General features: G+C 40.6%; 1 protein-coding gene across 2 annotated transcripts in view; it reads left to right on the top strand.

The window, feature by feature from the left end:
* The window catches only part of Uimc1 (ubiquitin interaction motif containing 1), a 66819-nt gene that overhangs the window by 10789 nt on the left and 43430 nt on the right, over nt 1-12600 (top strand). The window contains exons 3-6 of one of the 2 annotated variants that reach the window (XM_021215474.2): nt 208-292; nt 8153-8277; nt 9277-9382; nt 9686-10407. In XM_021215474.2, the coding sequence (XP_021071133.1) occupies nt 208-292; nt 8153-8277; nt 9277-9382; nt 9686-10407 (1038 nt within the window). The remainder of the gene's footprint in view (nt 1-207; nt 293-8152; nt 8278-9276; nt 9383-9685; nt 10408-12600) is intronic. The other variant, XM_021215475.2, reaches the window with a different exon arrangement.

The raw sequence follows: 12600 nt of genomic DNA, 5'->3' as shown, positions 1-12600 counted from the left end.
TGGTTTTTCAAGACAGGGTTTCTCTGTGTAGCCCTGGCTGTCCTGGAACTCACTCTGTAGACCAGGCTGGCCTCGAACTCAGAAATCCGCCTGCCTTCCCCCCCCCTCCCCCGAGTGCTGGGATTAAAGGCGTGTGCCATCACGCCCAGCTGAAAAATTATTACTTCCAATGTCACCTACTCTGATCTTATTTTTTGTTTATAACAGGAAACAAAAGAGGAGAATGGATTGCAGAAAACAAAGACAAAACAGTCGAACAGATCAAAGTGTTTGGCTAAAAGAAAAGTTGCACGTAAGTTTTCATTTTTTTGATTGAATTGATACAGTGTTTTCATTAGGAGAAGAGAATTCTCTAGGGGTATATATGCTTCCTCTTTGTTCTGAATCTTTAAACTTTTGAAAATTTCTTAGAGAGTTACTTTAAGCTTTCCTAGAGGAGGACTATTGAAATTATAAATGTGATCTTCACAGCTAGGCACCCTTACTAGAGCTCTTGATTCTCTACCCACCTCTTAAACATTGTATTCTATGTGTGTGAATACTTGCTGGTGGTATGTGCCTGGTACGGAAAGAGGTTGGTCTCCTGGAACTGAAGGTACAAATGCTTTTGAGCTGCTGTGTCATGTTGGGAATGTAACCCAGGTGCCCTGTGAGAGCAGCCAGTGCTCTAGACCATTGACTCCTTTGTTTAGCCCCCTTTTCTTGCTGTGTAAATCTTAGAAGACAGATTGCAGCTTTCAGCTGACCTCTGTTCTTCAGTGAACGACATGATGGGCGATGATTTACTCTTTTATGTTGACAAAACAGTTAAGTTTAATGTGGACTGGTCAAAGTTGGTGTTAGCTTAGATGAGCAACTCTGCCATGGGTGGAGTTATTACAACTTACTGCAGAGCTGAAACCCACAGTGGCAGGGCTTTGTCAAGACTCAGCTTAAGCCTGTGCCTGTCACTGTCAGAGTTTAAATCATATCTCCAGCCATATAATGAGTGGCTCAGATTGGCTCCACTACATATCTAGATACATTATCCTGCCTTGAATCACAGCAAGTTCTGTACTTTGATTAGAGAGTTAGGTATGTAGCAGGCTGGCTGAGATGTAGTATTGATGCTAAAATAATTTTATGAACTTTTAGGTGGAACTGACTACTTGTTTTTGCCTTATGTAGGGAACTATGTTTCAGCTCATAAACAAATGGGGCCAGAAGTTTGGATTTTTGGTTGATCTATCTAAATGTATTGGGTAGTTCTTGGCAAGGGCATCCTTAAGTAGTTGCACAGATATATAATTCAGATTACAAATTCCTGGTAAAATTATATCTTTGGGAAAAGGAAAAGTCCGAGCCATTTTTTAGTGCTAAAATTTGTTTCAAAAAATAGAAGTCATGACAAAAACTACATTTTCCAAATTAAAGAGCTAAAGACTGGCTTCCATGCGTAATTCTCTGATTCAAGCTTGATAAAAAGGAGCTGATATTGTGTGAGTGAAGAGTTGCAATTAAAAGTCATAGAACTGCTAGGGAATACCTTACTGAGAACCAAGTAAGACAGCGCTGGAAACCCAGGATTCCAGGCAGATTCTCACCTATTATGGTATAGGCTAGGCTGGGACCAACCATCTTTCTGTCTTATGTGGTCTACAGATATCTTGGGAATATAATCTGAAATATAAAACTGTTGTGTATGATCCTGTCCATGTTTGGAAGTACTTACATTTGTGAGTAGCATTTTTTTTTATGAAACTAAGTAAAACTATTATTGGTCCTAATTAAAAGACTTGAAGGGGACTTCTTTGCTGTGTATTGCTGTACAAGAATCACAGCCTGCAATCTCTTATACCTCTGGACATAAGAAAGAGATGTCAGTTTCAACTCTAAGGAGTTGATGAAAATCAGGTCATTCCTATTTTTTTTTGTTTTTCCGAGACAGGGTTTCTCTGTATAGCCCTGGCTGTCCTGGAACTCACTCTGTAGACCAGGCTGGCCTCGAACTCAGAAATCTGCCTGCCTCTGCTTCCCGAGTGCTGGGATTAAAGGCGTGCGCCACCACGCCCCAGGTCATTCCTATTTTTAAGTTACAGTTTTTCATTACTGTATTTGGAGTACCCTGGGCTTGCTGGTATGAAGTCGAACAGTCCTCTGAGGGGAGTGAGGGTTAGTATAGGGAAGAACATTACAGGGAAGAAGACTTGTATCTTTAATTTTTTCAAAAACTATTTTTAATGATCTTAAACACTTTAACCTCCCTTGTAGCCCACCACCCACCAGAGGTAGTGGAAAAGAAAGGATACAGGGGTTGGGGGTGGAGAAGTGGACCTGTTTAGAAAGGTTCTTTGAAGCAACTCCCATCTGTGTTATCTAGAAATTGGCAGTTCACTTTACAGGTTAGCAGGCACTGGCAGCTCGATCCACTCTGGGATGTATACTTTACAGGTACATCCCAGTCCAGGTCAGCAGAGCGGTAGAGTCGGGTTAGCAAACAGGAATCGGCAGTGATAGCACTGCCTAGCAGAGACAGCCAGGCCTCAGCCTCGGCTTGAGTCAGCAGTAGGATCCAGGAGGAATACCAGGAGAAGTTTTCAGCTGTGCCTTTCTCAGGGAAGTGAAGATCAGTGAAGACCTGTAAGCATTACACAGCTAGCTGTACCAGCAAGCCAAACAGTGTCTCCATTACTCCTATTTATACCCTTCAAACATCATGTGTCCTCCACGTGCCTTGCCCCAGTATAAATGGAGTGCAAATATGCAATGTAAGGCAGACCAATATATAATTGTTGTTAGCAAAGATTCCTTCATCACGTGCCCTTTCACATGTTTGCTTTAGCAGAACATCCTCTGTCCTGTGTCTGCTCCAGTGAAACCTTCCTTCAGGAGTCTGTCTTTGACCTGTGTTCTCTTCAGGAAAACACTCCTTCACGTGTTTACCTCAGCAAAACATCATGCAACACAGCTGACCCCAAAAAACCCTTAACTTTCCACTTCAAAGACTCAGAGACAAAAGTTAGAAATCGGTAGGGCTGCAGGTCAATACCACACTAGCCTTGAGTTTACTTTTCTTAGCCTTATTATACTTTACAGTGCTGTGGGAAACAAAGTCACACGCTAGGAGGGACGATGGCTGACGTTCACACAGGATATCTGTTCCTACCTGGAGGCCTCCCTGTTCCACCAAGATTAATAGAACATTCAGTCCCTTGCCTTGAGCCTCAAGTGTATCCCATCAAGTGTTCCATGTATCAACAAGCCAGGAAATCTGCCAGCAGACCCTGACGTGCCTTGACTGCCTGATAGGCAGGCTATCACAGAAGCATATGAAATGGCCTCTGACATTGGAGCACAATCTCTGCCATTGTATATTGTATTATACCTTATACCATTGTCCTACTTAGGTTTCTATTGTTGTGATAAAACACCATGACCAAAAGCATCTTCGAGAAAAGAAAGGAGCCGGGCATGGTGGCACACGTCTTTAATCCTAGCACTTGGGAGTCAGAGGCAGGCGGATTTCTGAGTCCGAGGCCAGCCTGGTCTACAGAGTGAGTTCCAAGACAGCCAGGGCGATACAGAGAAACCCTGTCTCGGGGAAAAAAAAAACCAAAACAAAAAAAAAAGAGAAAAGAAGAAAGGATTTATTTGGCTTGCACATCACAGTCTACCATTGAGTAAAGTTAGATCAGAAGCTCGAGCAGGAACTTGGAAGCCAGCACTGGAAGCAGACTGTGGAGGAGTGCTGCTTACTGTCTTTCTTCCCATGTCTTGCTCCTCTTGTTGCTTCACACTGGACTGCCTGTCTAAGACTGGCACCACCTAGAGTGGGCCAGGCCCTCTCACGTCAACCATTAATCAAGACAATGCCCCATAGACTTGCTTAAAGCTAATCTGGTGGAGGGAATTACTCAGTGAAGTTCTCTCTTCCAGATAACTCTTGCTTATGTTGACAACAAGCACAACCATATAAAATAAACTGAATTATACTTCAAAATAAAATAAAGAACAGAAAAGAGAACTAAGTTGTATATAAGGGAAAGAGTATGAAAAAGCATATACCAAGAAAGTAGATAACTTGAACTTCATGGATAAATTCTTAGGAAGACACAAACCAAAACTGACTCAAGAAGTAGAAATTAAAATACAACCAATATAATAAAAAATTGAATTAACAAAGAAACAGCTATAACAAAAAGTATCTATAAACAAAAAGATGGTTTTGATAGCTTCATGGGTCATCTTTGTCAAAGAGTGAAATATTAGTAGTTATTCATAAGTGTCTGCAGATGTTAGTTTATGAGAGAATACTACCCAACTTATTTCTTAAGTGTGATACCAAGTCCATGGAAGATACCACAAGATAAATACAGACTGCTCTTTCTTTCTTTCTTTCTTTCTTTCTTTCTTTCTTTCTTTCTTTCTTTCTTTCTTTCTTTCTTTCTTTCTTTCTAAAGATTTATTTATTTATTATATCTAAGTACACTGTAGCTGTCTTCAGATACACTGGAAGAGGGCGTCAGATCTCGTTACAGATGGTTGTGAGCCACCATTGAACTCTGGACCTCTGGAAGAGCAATCAGTGCTCTTACCCACTGAACCATCTCATCAGCCCCAGGCGGATATTTCTTAAGAATGTAGATGAAGCTGAAGGCACAGGTGAGCAGGTCCCAAGAGTGTGAGAGCTGGCCTAGCTCCTCCCAGGCTGTAGCACTTGGGAGAGTGGCCCTGTGCCTTGTTTGGGCAGCACGGTGGAGATAGCTCTGGAGGTGTGTATGTGAGCAACCCTGAGAGCAGGAGGGCAGGAGGGCAGAGCAGGAGGGCAGAGCAGCAGAGTAGAGAGTAGCAGAGCAGGAGAGCTGCCCCTGCCTCCTGCCTGTGCTGGGATTGGGTGGCTTAGTGGGAGCAGTGCTGGAGAGCTTGCCCTGGTGGTGTGGATAAGAGAGAACCTGGCAGGGTGACCAGCATAGCCACTACACAGACTTATATCCAGGGCTCTGAGTGACCTACCCTGAAATCTATATCATATGTGAACAGTTGGGACTCATAAAAGGGCCAGCTCATCCAAAGCTTCAGGATCTCCATGACATAAGGCAACAACAGGATAACCCGGAGGAGTCCTGGAGCGGATCCAATATTGATTGTGTTACAGAAGTCAGAGACCTCAGAACAGACCAATGACTCAGTGCAATGAACATTTGCAAGTAAAGATGTGTGGACAGAGGGATATACTGTAGAACACACTATGACACACTACAGCTTCCATGATGAGATGATTTCTATGCTTGTTTGTTTTTTATTTTGGGGGAGAGGTTGCAAGAATAAAAGGCAGATATGAGGGATGGTAAGATGATGGTGCATGATGTGAGTGAAACTCACAAAGAATCATTAAGAAGTAAAAACAATGTAAAAATACCATCATTGCTTGAAATTGAACCCATGGCTTCATGTAAGCACTCTACCAACTAAGCTACATCTTTTATCTTTCATACAAGCATTATATACCCACAAATTTGGCTGTACAATTGCTAACTTTAGCTTTCCTCATATGTTTTGAAAAATGCATATCTTCATTTTCATTCATTTCAGAGTTTTTTAAATTTCCTTTTTGGTTTTGGGTTTTGAGGGTATTTCTGTTACAGAGCGCTGGCTATTCTGGACTTGCTTTGTAGACCAGGCTGGCCTTGAACTCAAAAATACCTGCCTGCCTCTGCCTCTGCCTCGAGTGCTGGGACGTTAAAGGCGTGTGCTATCAAGCCTGACCAATCTCAGAATTTTTTTTTTTTTTTGTTTTTTTTCTAGACAGGGTTTCTCTGTGTAGCCCTGGCTGTCCTGGAACTCACTCTGCAGACCAGGCTGGCCTCAAACTCAGAAATCCGACTGCCTCTGCCTCCCGAGTGCTGGGATTAAAGGCGTGCGCCACCACGCCCAGCTTTCAGAATTTCTTAATAGTTCTCTAATGTTCTTTGTTTATTTATGGAATCCTGAGTATGTTCAGAGATCTAGTGTCCAATGTCTTATTTCTGGAGGATATTAATTATTAGTATTTTTTGTTACTACTTTTTCACATTTTACTTCAGATTTTAGATCTTCATATTAAAGGTTTTCCTTTGGTATCTGGTAGATTGTCTTGATTGCTTAGATTTAAAAGGAGGATATTTAAGAACTGATTGGAAACATAATATATCTATAGGGGCACCTGTGTATGTATGCATCTTTCACTGTCTGCCCTTATGTGACTATGGGAGCAAATGGACCATCAACTTAACATGCTAAGATCATCTTTGGAGATAAATTTTATTGCAGCATTTTAAACTTAAATTTACTATTGACAGTTTCACTCGTGTGCAGTATGTGATGCAATCTGATCACGTTCACTCCACCCTGACTCATCGGTTCTGCTTTCTCTATAAATTCCTCTCCTGCTTTCATGACGTTTGTTTTTTATTTTGTTTTGTGACTGTATTAGTCGGGGTTCTCTAGAGGAACAGAACTAATAGAATGAATGTGTGTGTGTGTGTGTGTGTCCACATGTATAGGACTTATTAGAGTGGCTTCTGGCTGTGGTTCAACTAGTCTTAACAGTGTCTCCAATGGAAAGTCCAAGAATCCACTCGCTGTTCAGTCTGTGAGGCTGGACGTCTCAGATAATCTTTAGTACACATCAGAATTCCAAAGAAGGCTCTAACACCTACCTCAGCAGCAGGTTATACTTGACCATGAGAAAAACAGGCAGAAGGCAAAGCTCCTTTCTTCCATGTCTTTTATGTAGGCTGCCGTGAGAGGGCGTGGCCCAGATTAAGGCAGGGTCTTCTGACCCCAAATGATCTGGATTTAAGATGTGTCTTCCTATCTCAGATGATCCAATTAACTAAAAAATCACTCACAGCTATTTCTAGATGTTTGGGTTTTTAATTAATTCCAGATGTAGTCAGGTTGACAACCAAGAATAACCATCACAGAGATATATTGATTTTTAACTAGGGCTGTCCTTCTGAGGACAGGTGTAGAACTCTCTACCGGAGCATGAGATGATTATATTGCTGAAGACATAACTCATCCAGCTTATATCATGTTTCCTTATGTTGAAGGCATTGAATGAGAATGTTTGGGAATGTTTGCTATGTTTTAATCAATAAGGATAATGCAATGGATTCCAGTTCAATTTTAAGCCAGTAGTTTTTGTTTTCCAACTTTGCTACTAAGTTTTTTTAATACAATACTAGGAATATATGATAGATTCTTTGCTGTTATAAAAAGTATTTTAGCTTATCTTGGACATTTCATGACCTAGACTTGGAATCAGCCATTTCTCTGGAATACTACAGTTGCTGTTAGTTGAAAACAATAAATAAATAACAACTAAGGGTTTGTTAAGTTTAATAAATTAGAAGATTTTGAGATCTGGAAATATATGTGGTTTAGCTTAGCATACAAGAAGCCCTGGTTGAATTTCTATCACCAAATAAAGTAGGTGATGTGTACTATAATCCTAGTGTAACTAGAGGCAGAAATTCAGGTTCATCCTCAAGGCAGCATGGACTACATCAGACCCATCATAAAAACACAAAGATTCTGAAGAGTAAAATTGTTCTGGTTAAATGTTCAGCATAAAGCATTGTGGTATTTAGCAAAACAAAACAAAACAAACAAACAAAACAAAACAAAAAACCTTTGTACTGGTTTTTGTTTATTTATGCAACAGTTACTGATTGACAGACTCTCTCAGATGTGCTACAGATGCAATAATGAACGCTATAGGCTAGCACTATGCCTTTGTGGGACCTTATGCTCTAGTCAACCCATGGTTCTTATAACTGATACTAATGTGCTTGTTTGTTTGTTTGTTTGTTTTGGTCTTTACCGATAGGGCTTTTGTGTGTATCCTTGGCTGTCCTAGAACTCATTCTGTAGACCAGGCTGGCTTCAAACTCACAGATTTGCCTGCCTCTGCCTCCAGAGTGCTGGGTTTATAAAGATGTGTGCCTCCAATTCCTGGGATGCTACTAATGATCTTGCTACACCTTACCTTATGTGACTTTCCTTATTAGAGTACAAATAATACTATATGATTTATAGTATTATCAGTTGACAGTTTAATGATTCTGTTTGTTTGCCTTCATGCTAATTTGCTGTTTGTGGTATTCTCCCCTTCTTTACACTCTTACAGAGATGTCAGAAGAAGAACAATTTGCTTTGGCTCTCAAGATGAGTGAGCAGGAAGCTAGGGAGGTGAACAACCAGGAGGAAAAAGAAGAGGAGCTCTTGAGGAAAGCCATTGCAGAAAGCCTGAATGTAAATATGCTGTTGGAAGTTTGTGGGGTTTATTAATAATGTTCTCAGTTACTTAGTGGTTGATGTAGTTGTATGAGAAATGAGCTTAGGGTTTTCAGTTAATAAAAATATCTCAGTACTTTTTTTTTAAAGTCCATGTTGCTGATTAATCTGGGTGGAGTGCTTTTGTTGCCATATGAGTTTGATTCTGCTTCACAGTTTTTTCAGCCAGTGGCTTAAAAGAATCATAGAGCTTCTGAAGGGTTGTAGAATACCAAAAATTCCAAAAGCTTCGGGGTCAGGGTCAGATGTTCACCCCCCCTCATTTGTGGGGACAGCAATGAAAATGAGAGAAAGAATGGGCAGTTTAAAAATCATCAAATAGCTAGGTAGTGGTTACAACGCCTTTAATCCCAGGCAGGGTCCAGAAGGCAGAGGCAGTTGTGTCTCTGAGTTGGAGGCCTGGTCTAAGAGCAAGTTCCAGGGCAGTCAGGGCTATACAGAGAAGCCCTGTCTCAAAAACCAAAACCAAACCAAAACAACAACAAACAAAAACAGAAAAAAAACATATTAAATTATTATGTGAATATAATATTTAATAGAAATTAAACAATATAGGGATACTTGTTAGTGGCAGATTCTGAGCAATCCTTGATTCTCTTTGCTTATTAGCTTGTTTGTTTGAGTTTCCTAGAATTGAAAGGGCTGGCTTTCAACTTGGAAGTTCAAGTAGTCCCCCACTTCAGCCTTCTGAAAAGCTAAGGACCAGAGGCATATATTACCATGTGAATATATATCTCTAACCATTCTATATACTATATACCCTCCATGTTAGGAAGAGTATAGTAAATATATATAGGTATTCACTTTACATTGGGGAATCCATTTGAATTGAGCAGCTATATCTGAAGAGGAGAAACTCCTAGGGACCATGGCCTCCTGTTTTTGCCCTTCCTGTGACTCTTCATGTACAGCTATTTTAATAATAAACCTGGTCTGGTACGGGATCACTTGTTTCAGAGTTGCTGGTCTTCTGCTGCTTCTGCTACCAGATCTCGACCTCTGGCTACTGGACCATCTTCACATTCCCATCAAGAGAACACCAAAGATTCTGGGACCACTGAAGGCATGTCTTCCTGTTCTGACCCCTATTCATCAAGTATATCTATATCACTTCTGCTGAGAGTAGAGATAGAGATGCCCCAAATCCTTGTTATGATATTGAAGAAGTCCAAACAGAAGTAGTTGAAATTTCATTAATATTCAACAAACATACTTTTATTTCCAAGGAAAAAACACTCTTTGGCTAAAGCCAAAGAACGGCTTTCATAGCCACATTTTGTAATTCTTGATAAGTGATAGCTTACCAAGCTGTCTTCATTAAAAAACAAATTTGTCCTTAGCCCTACTTTTTCTCAAATACCTACAGGCGTATGGCAGCTGGTACCTCCATCACTGTGTAAAGGCTCACATGTCAGTCAGGGAAACGAGGCTGAGCAAAGAAAGGAGCCCTGGGACCACAATGAAAACACTGAAGAGGAGCCGGTCTCTGGCAGCTCAGGAAGCTGGGACCAGTTTGAGAATGAGAACGTTAAATGTTTTGACAGATGTACTGGCCACTTGGCTGAGCACACACAGTGTGGGAAGCCACAGGAAAGTACTGGGAGTGGTTATGCTTTTCCCGAAGCTGTCCAGGGTAGGGGGGACACATCTAGGCAATGCCTTCCTATCCCAGCAGACACAAAAGGCCTCCAGGACACTGGGGACACTGTGCACTACTACTGGGGTATTCCATTCTGCCCTGCTGGAGTAGATCCCAATCAATACACCAATGTCATTCTCTGCCAGTTGGAGGTTTATCAGAAGAGCCTGAAAATGGCTCAGAGACAGCTTGTTAAAAAAAGAGGGTTTGGGGAACCAGTGTTACCTAGACCTCCTTTTCTGATCCAGAATGAATGTGGCCAAGAAGATCAGACTAGTGACAAAAAGGAAGGCATCTCAGAAGCTATGGGAGATGAAGCCGCAGAGGAAGGGCAGGAGTCCAGGGCATCTGTCTGGCACTCAGAGCCCAAGGGTTTTCAAAAAAGCCCAGTTAAAAGCTTGAAACAGAAACTTTTGTTGGAGGAAGAACCAACAACCAGTCGTGCTCAGGTAAGGGTCAGTGGCGGTGTAATTAAGGATCATTTATTTACAGATAAAATGAGAACTATTTTTTTGTGGTCTTTCCCTCTGTCTGCTTATTAATATATGCTCACTATATAAAATAAGAAAAGTTCAAAAAGGGGAGAAGAACCTTGGTATGGTGGTATACCTATAATCAGTCCTAGCACTCAGGAGGGGGAAGCAGTCTGGCCAGCCCAGGCTACATTATGAGACCTTGTTTTTTTTTTTTTTTTTAAAATTACAATAGTTTTCTGCTATCCAACCACCAAAAGGCAGTCATCATTATTTCTATACATATAAAACACATTTTTATTTTTATTTTCAGTTTTAAGCAAAATGGAGACTCTTCTGCACAAACTTTGTTCATTTCTTTTACTTTATAATTTATCAGAAATCTTTCTCCACTTATTCGATATACACATTATTCCATCTCGTTAGTGTATAACATATTTTCATTTCCAACCTTTTTATTTTTAAAATGTTTTTCTACAGACGATGTTTTAAAATATTCAAGGAAATGCAAATTCAGAATATATATTTGTCTTTTAGCTACACCTTCTAGCCAGACATTTCCCCTCTCTGGATTCAATCCATGTTACTAATTTTTAGTGTATCCTTCCATGATATTTTATGTAATATAAAAAATATATATTCTTTTCCCCATTTTTTTTGACAAGTGTCAATGTGAAAAGCACAGCTCTCATCTCAGAAGATATAAGAATTAATTTATTCTGCAGCCAGATATGAATTGCTATAAGCTGGGAACACAGATTTAGGTTACCCCAAATTACATGTTCCAGCAAGGTATCAGTTTAGGGAGATTTTATAGTAACTGAACAAAGAAAGCTATAGATAAAAACACTTTTCAGGGGACTGGAGAGGTGGCTCAGCGGTTAAGAGCACTGGCTGCTTCTCCAGAGGACCAGGGTGTGATTCCCATTTCACAGCTGTCTGTGACTCTAGCTTCATCCAGGTGATTGAATGCCTCTGTTTTCTGAGGATACCAGCACTCAATGTGCATATATCCTCATATAGACACATACCTTTATACAATTAAATATAATAAAAATATATTTAAAAAGAAAACATTTTCAAATAATGTGGGAACATCAGGTAGATTGCAGTAAAAATGAGGGAGTCTCTGATGATGTTCTTAAGATTTTGGGTTGGTGGGAGCTAGGGGTCTCCTCATATGTTCCATTACCTGATAGTCAAAAGAATGTTTATACACACATGGGTGATCAATAAATGACTGCTTTGGGGCTAAGAAAATTTGGTTCCAGACATGTAATCTTTCCAGTCATTGAGGTTCTAATCAGTTAAACAGCCTTGTAGAGTGTTCAGTGTAGATGTAGCTTTTTTTTTCTGGGAACTTAAGTTCCTATAGGTTCTCATGTAGCCCAGGCTTGCCTCAGACTTGTGTAGCAAGGATGACCTTGAGCTTGTGATCCTCTTGCTGCTGTCTGCAGAGTGTTGGGGTTACAGGCAAGTATTTTTATCCTGTGCTTTATATAGTGCAGGGAATGGCATCCAAGACTTCCTGCATGCTAGATAAGCACTGCCCACTGAGATATGTCTGTAGTTCTCTGCCTTTCATTTACACAAATGATATTTACTGTATATATTCTTTTGTTCTTTTTTCTTTAGTAATTCTGAGATCATTCTATAACAATATTCAGTTTAATACGTGTGCGCGCGCGCGCACACACACACACACACACACACACCCACACACACCCCAATGCTTTATTTGGAGATATGGGATATACTGGTACTGGATAAACCATAACTTATTCAGTAGCTGGCTGGTGAGCATGTAAGTTGTCTCTCATATTTTTCTATGCCAAGCAGTCCTGTATGAGTACCTTGAGCAGAGGACATTTCATCTGCATGGGAGATGGTCGTAGGGTAATTTCTTATAGATACGAGGACGGATCAGAGACTGCTTACATTATAGTTTGGTTAACTATTACTAAGTTGTCATCTATAGAAAATCAGACCTTTGCATTCCCATCAGAGGTGTATGCATGCTAGCGCCTCAAACCTGCACCAGCATGATATATTCAAACTGAATATTTCCTGATATAGAGATGAAAAAAATCTCTATATAGTATTTTAGCCTGCCTGCCTGCCTGCCTTCCCTCCTTCCTTCCCTCCCTCCCTCCCTCCCTCCCTCCCTCC

The sequence above is a fragment of the Mus pahari genome, chromosome 16, assembly GCF_900095145.1.
Source record: "Mus pahari chromosome 16, PAHARI_EIJ_v1.1, whole genome shotgun sequence".
Lineage (NCBI taxonomy): Eukaryota > Metazoa > Chordata > Mammalia > Rodentia > Muridae > Mus > Mus pahari.
This window is presented reverse-complemented; position numbering and strand designations above follow the sequence as displayed.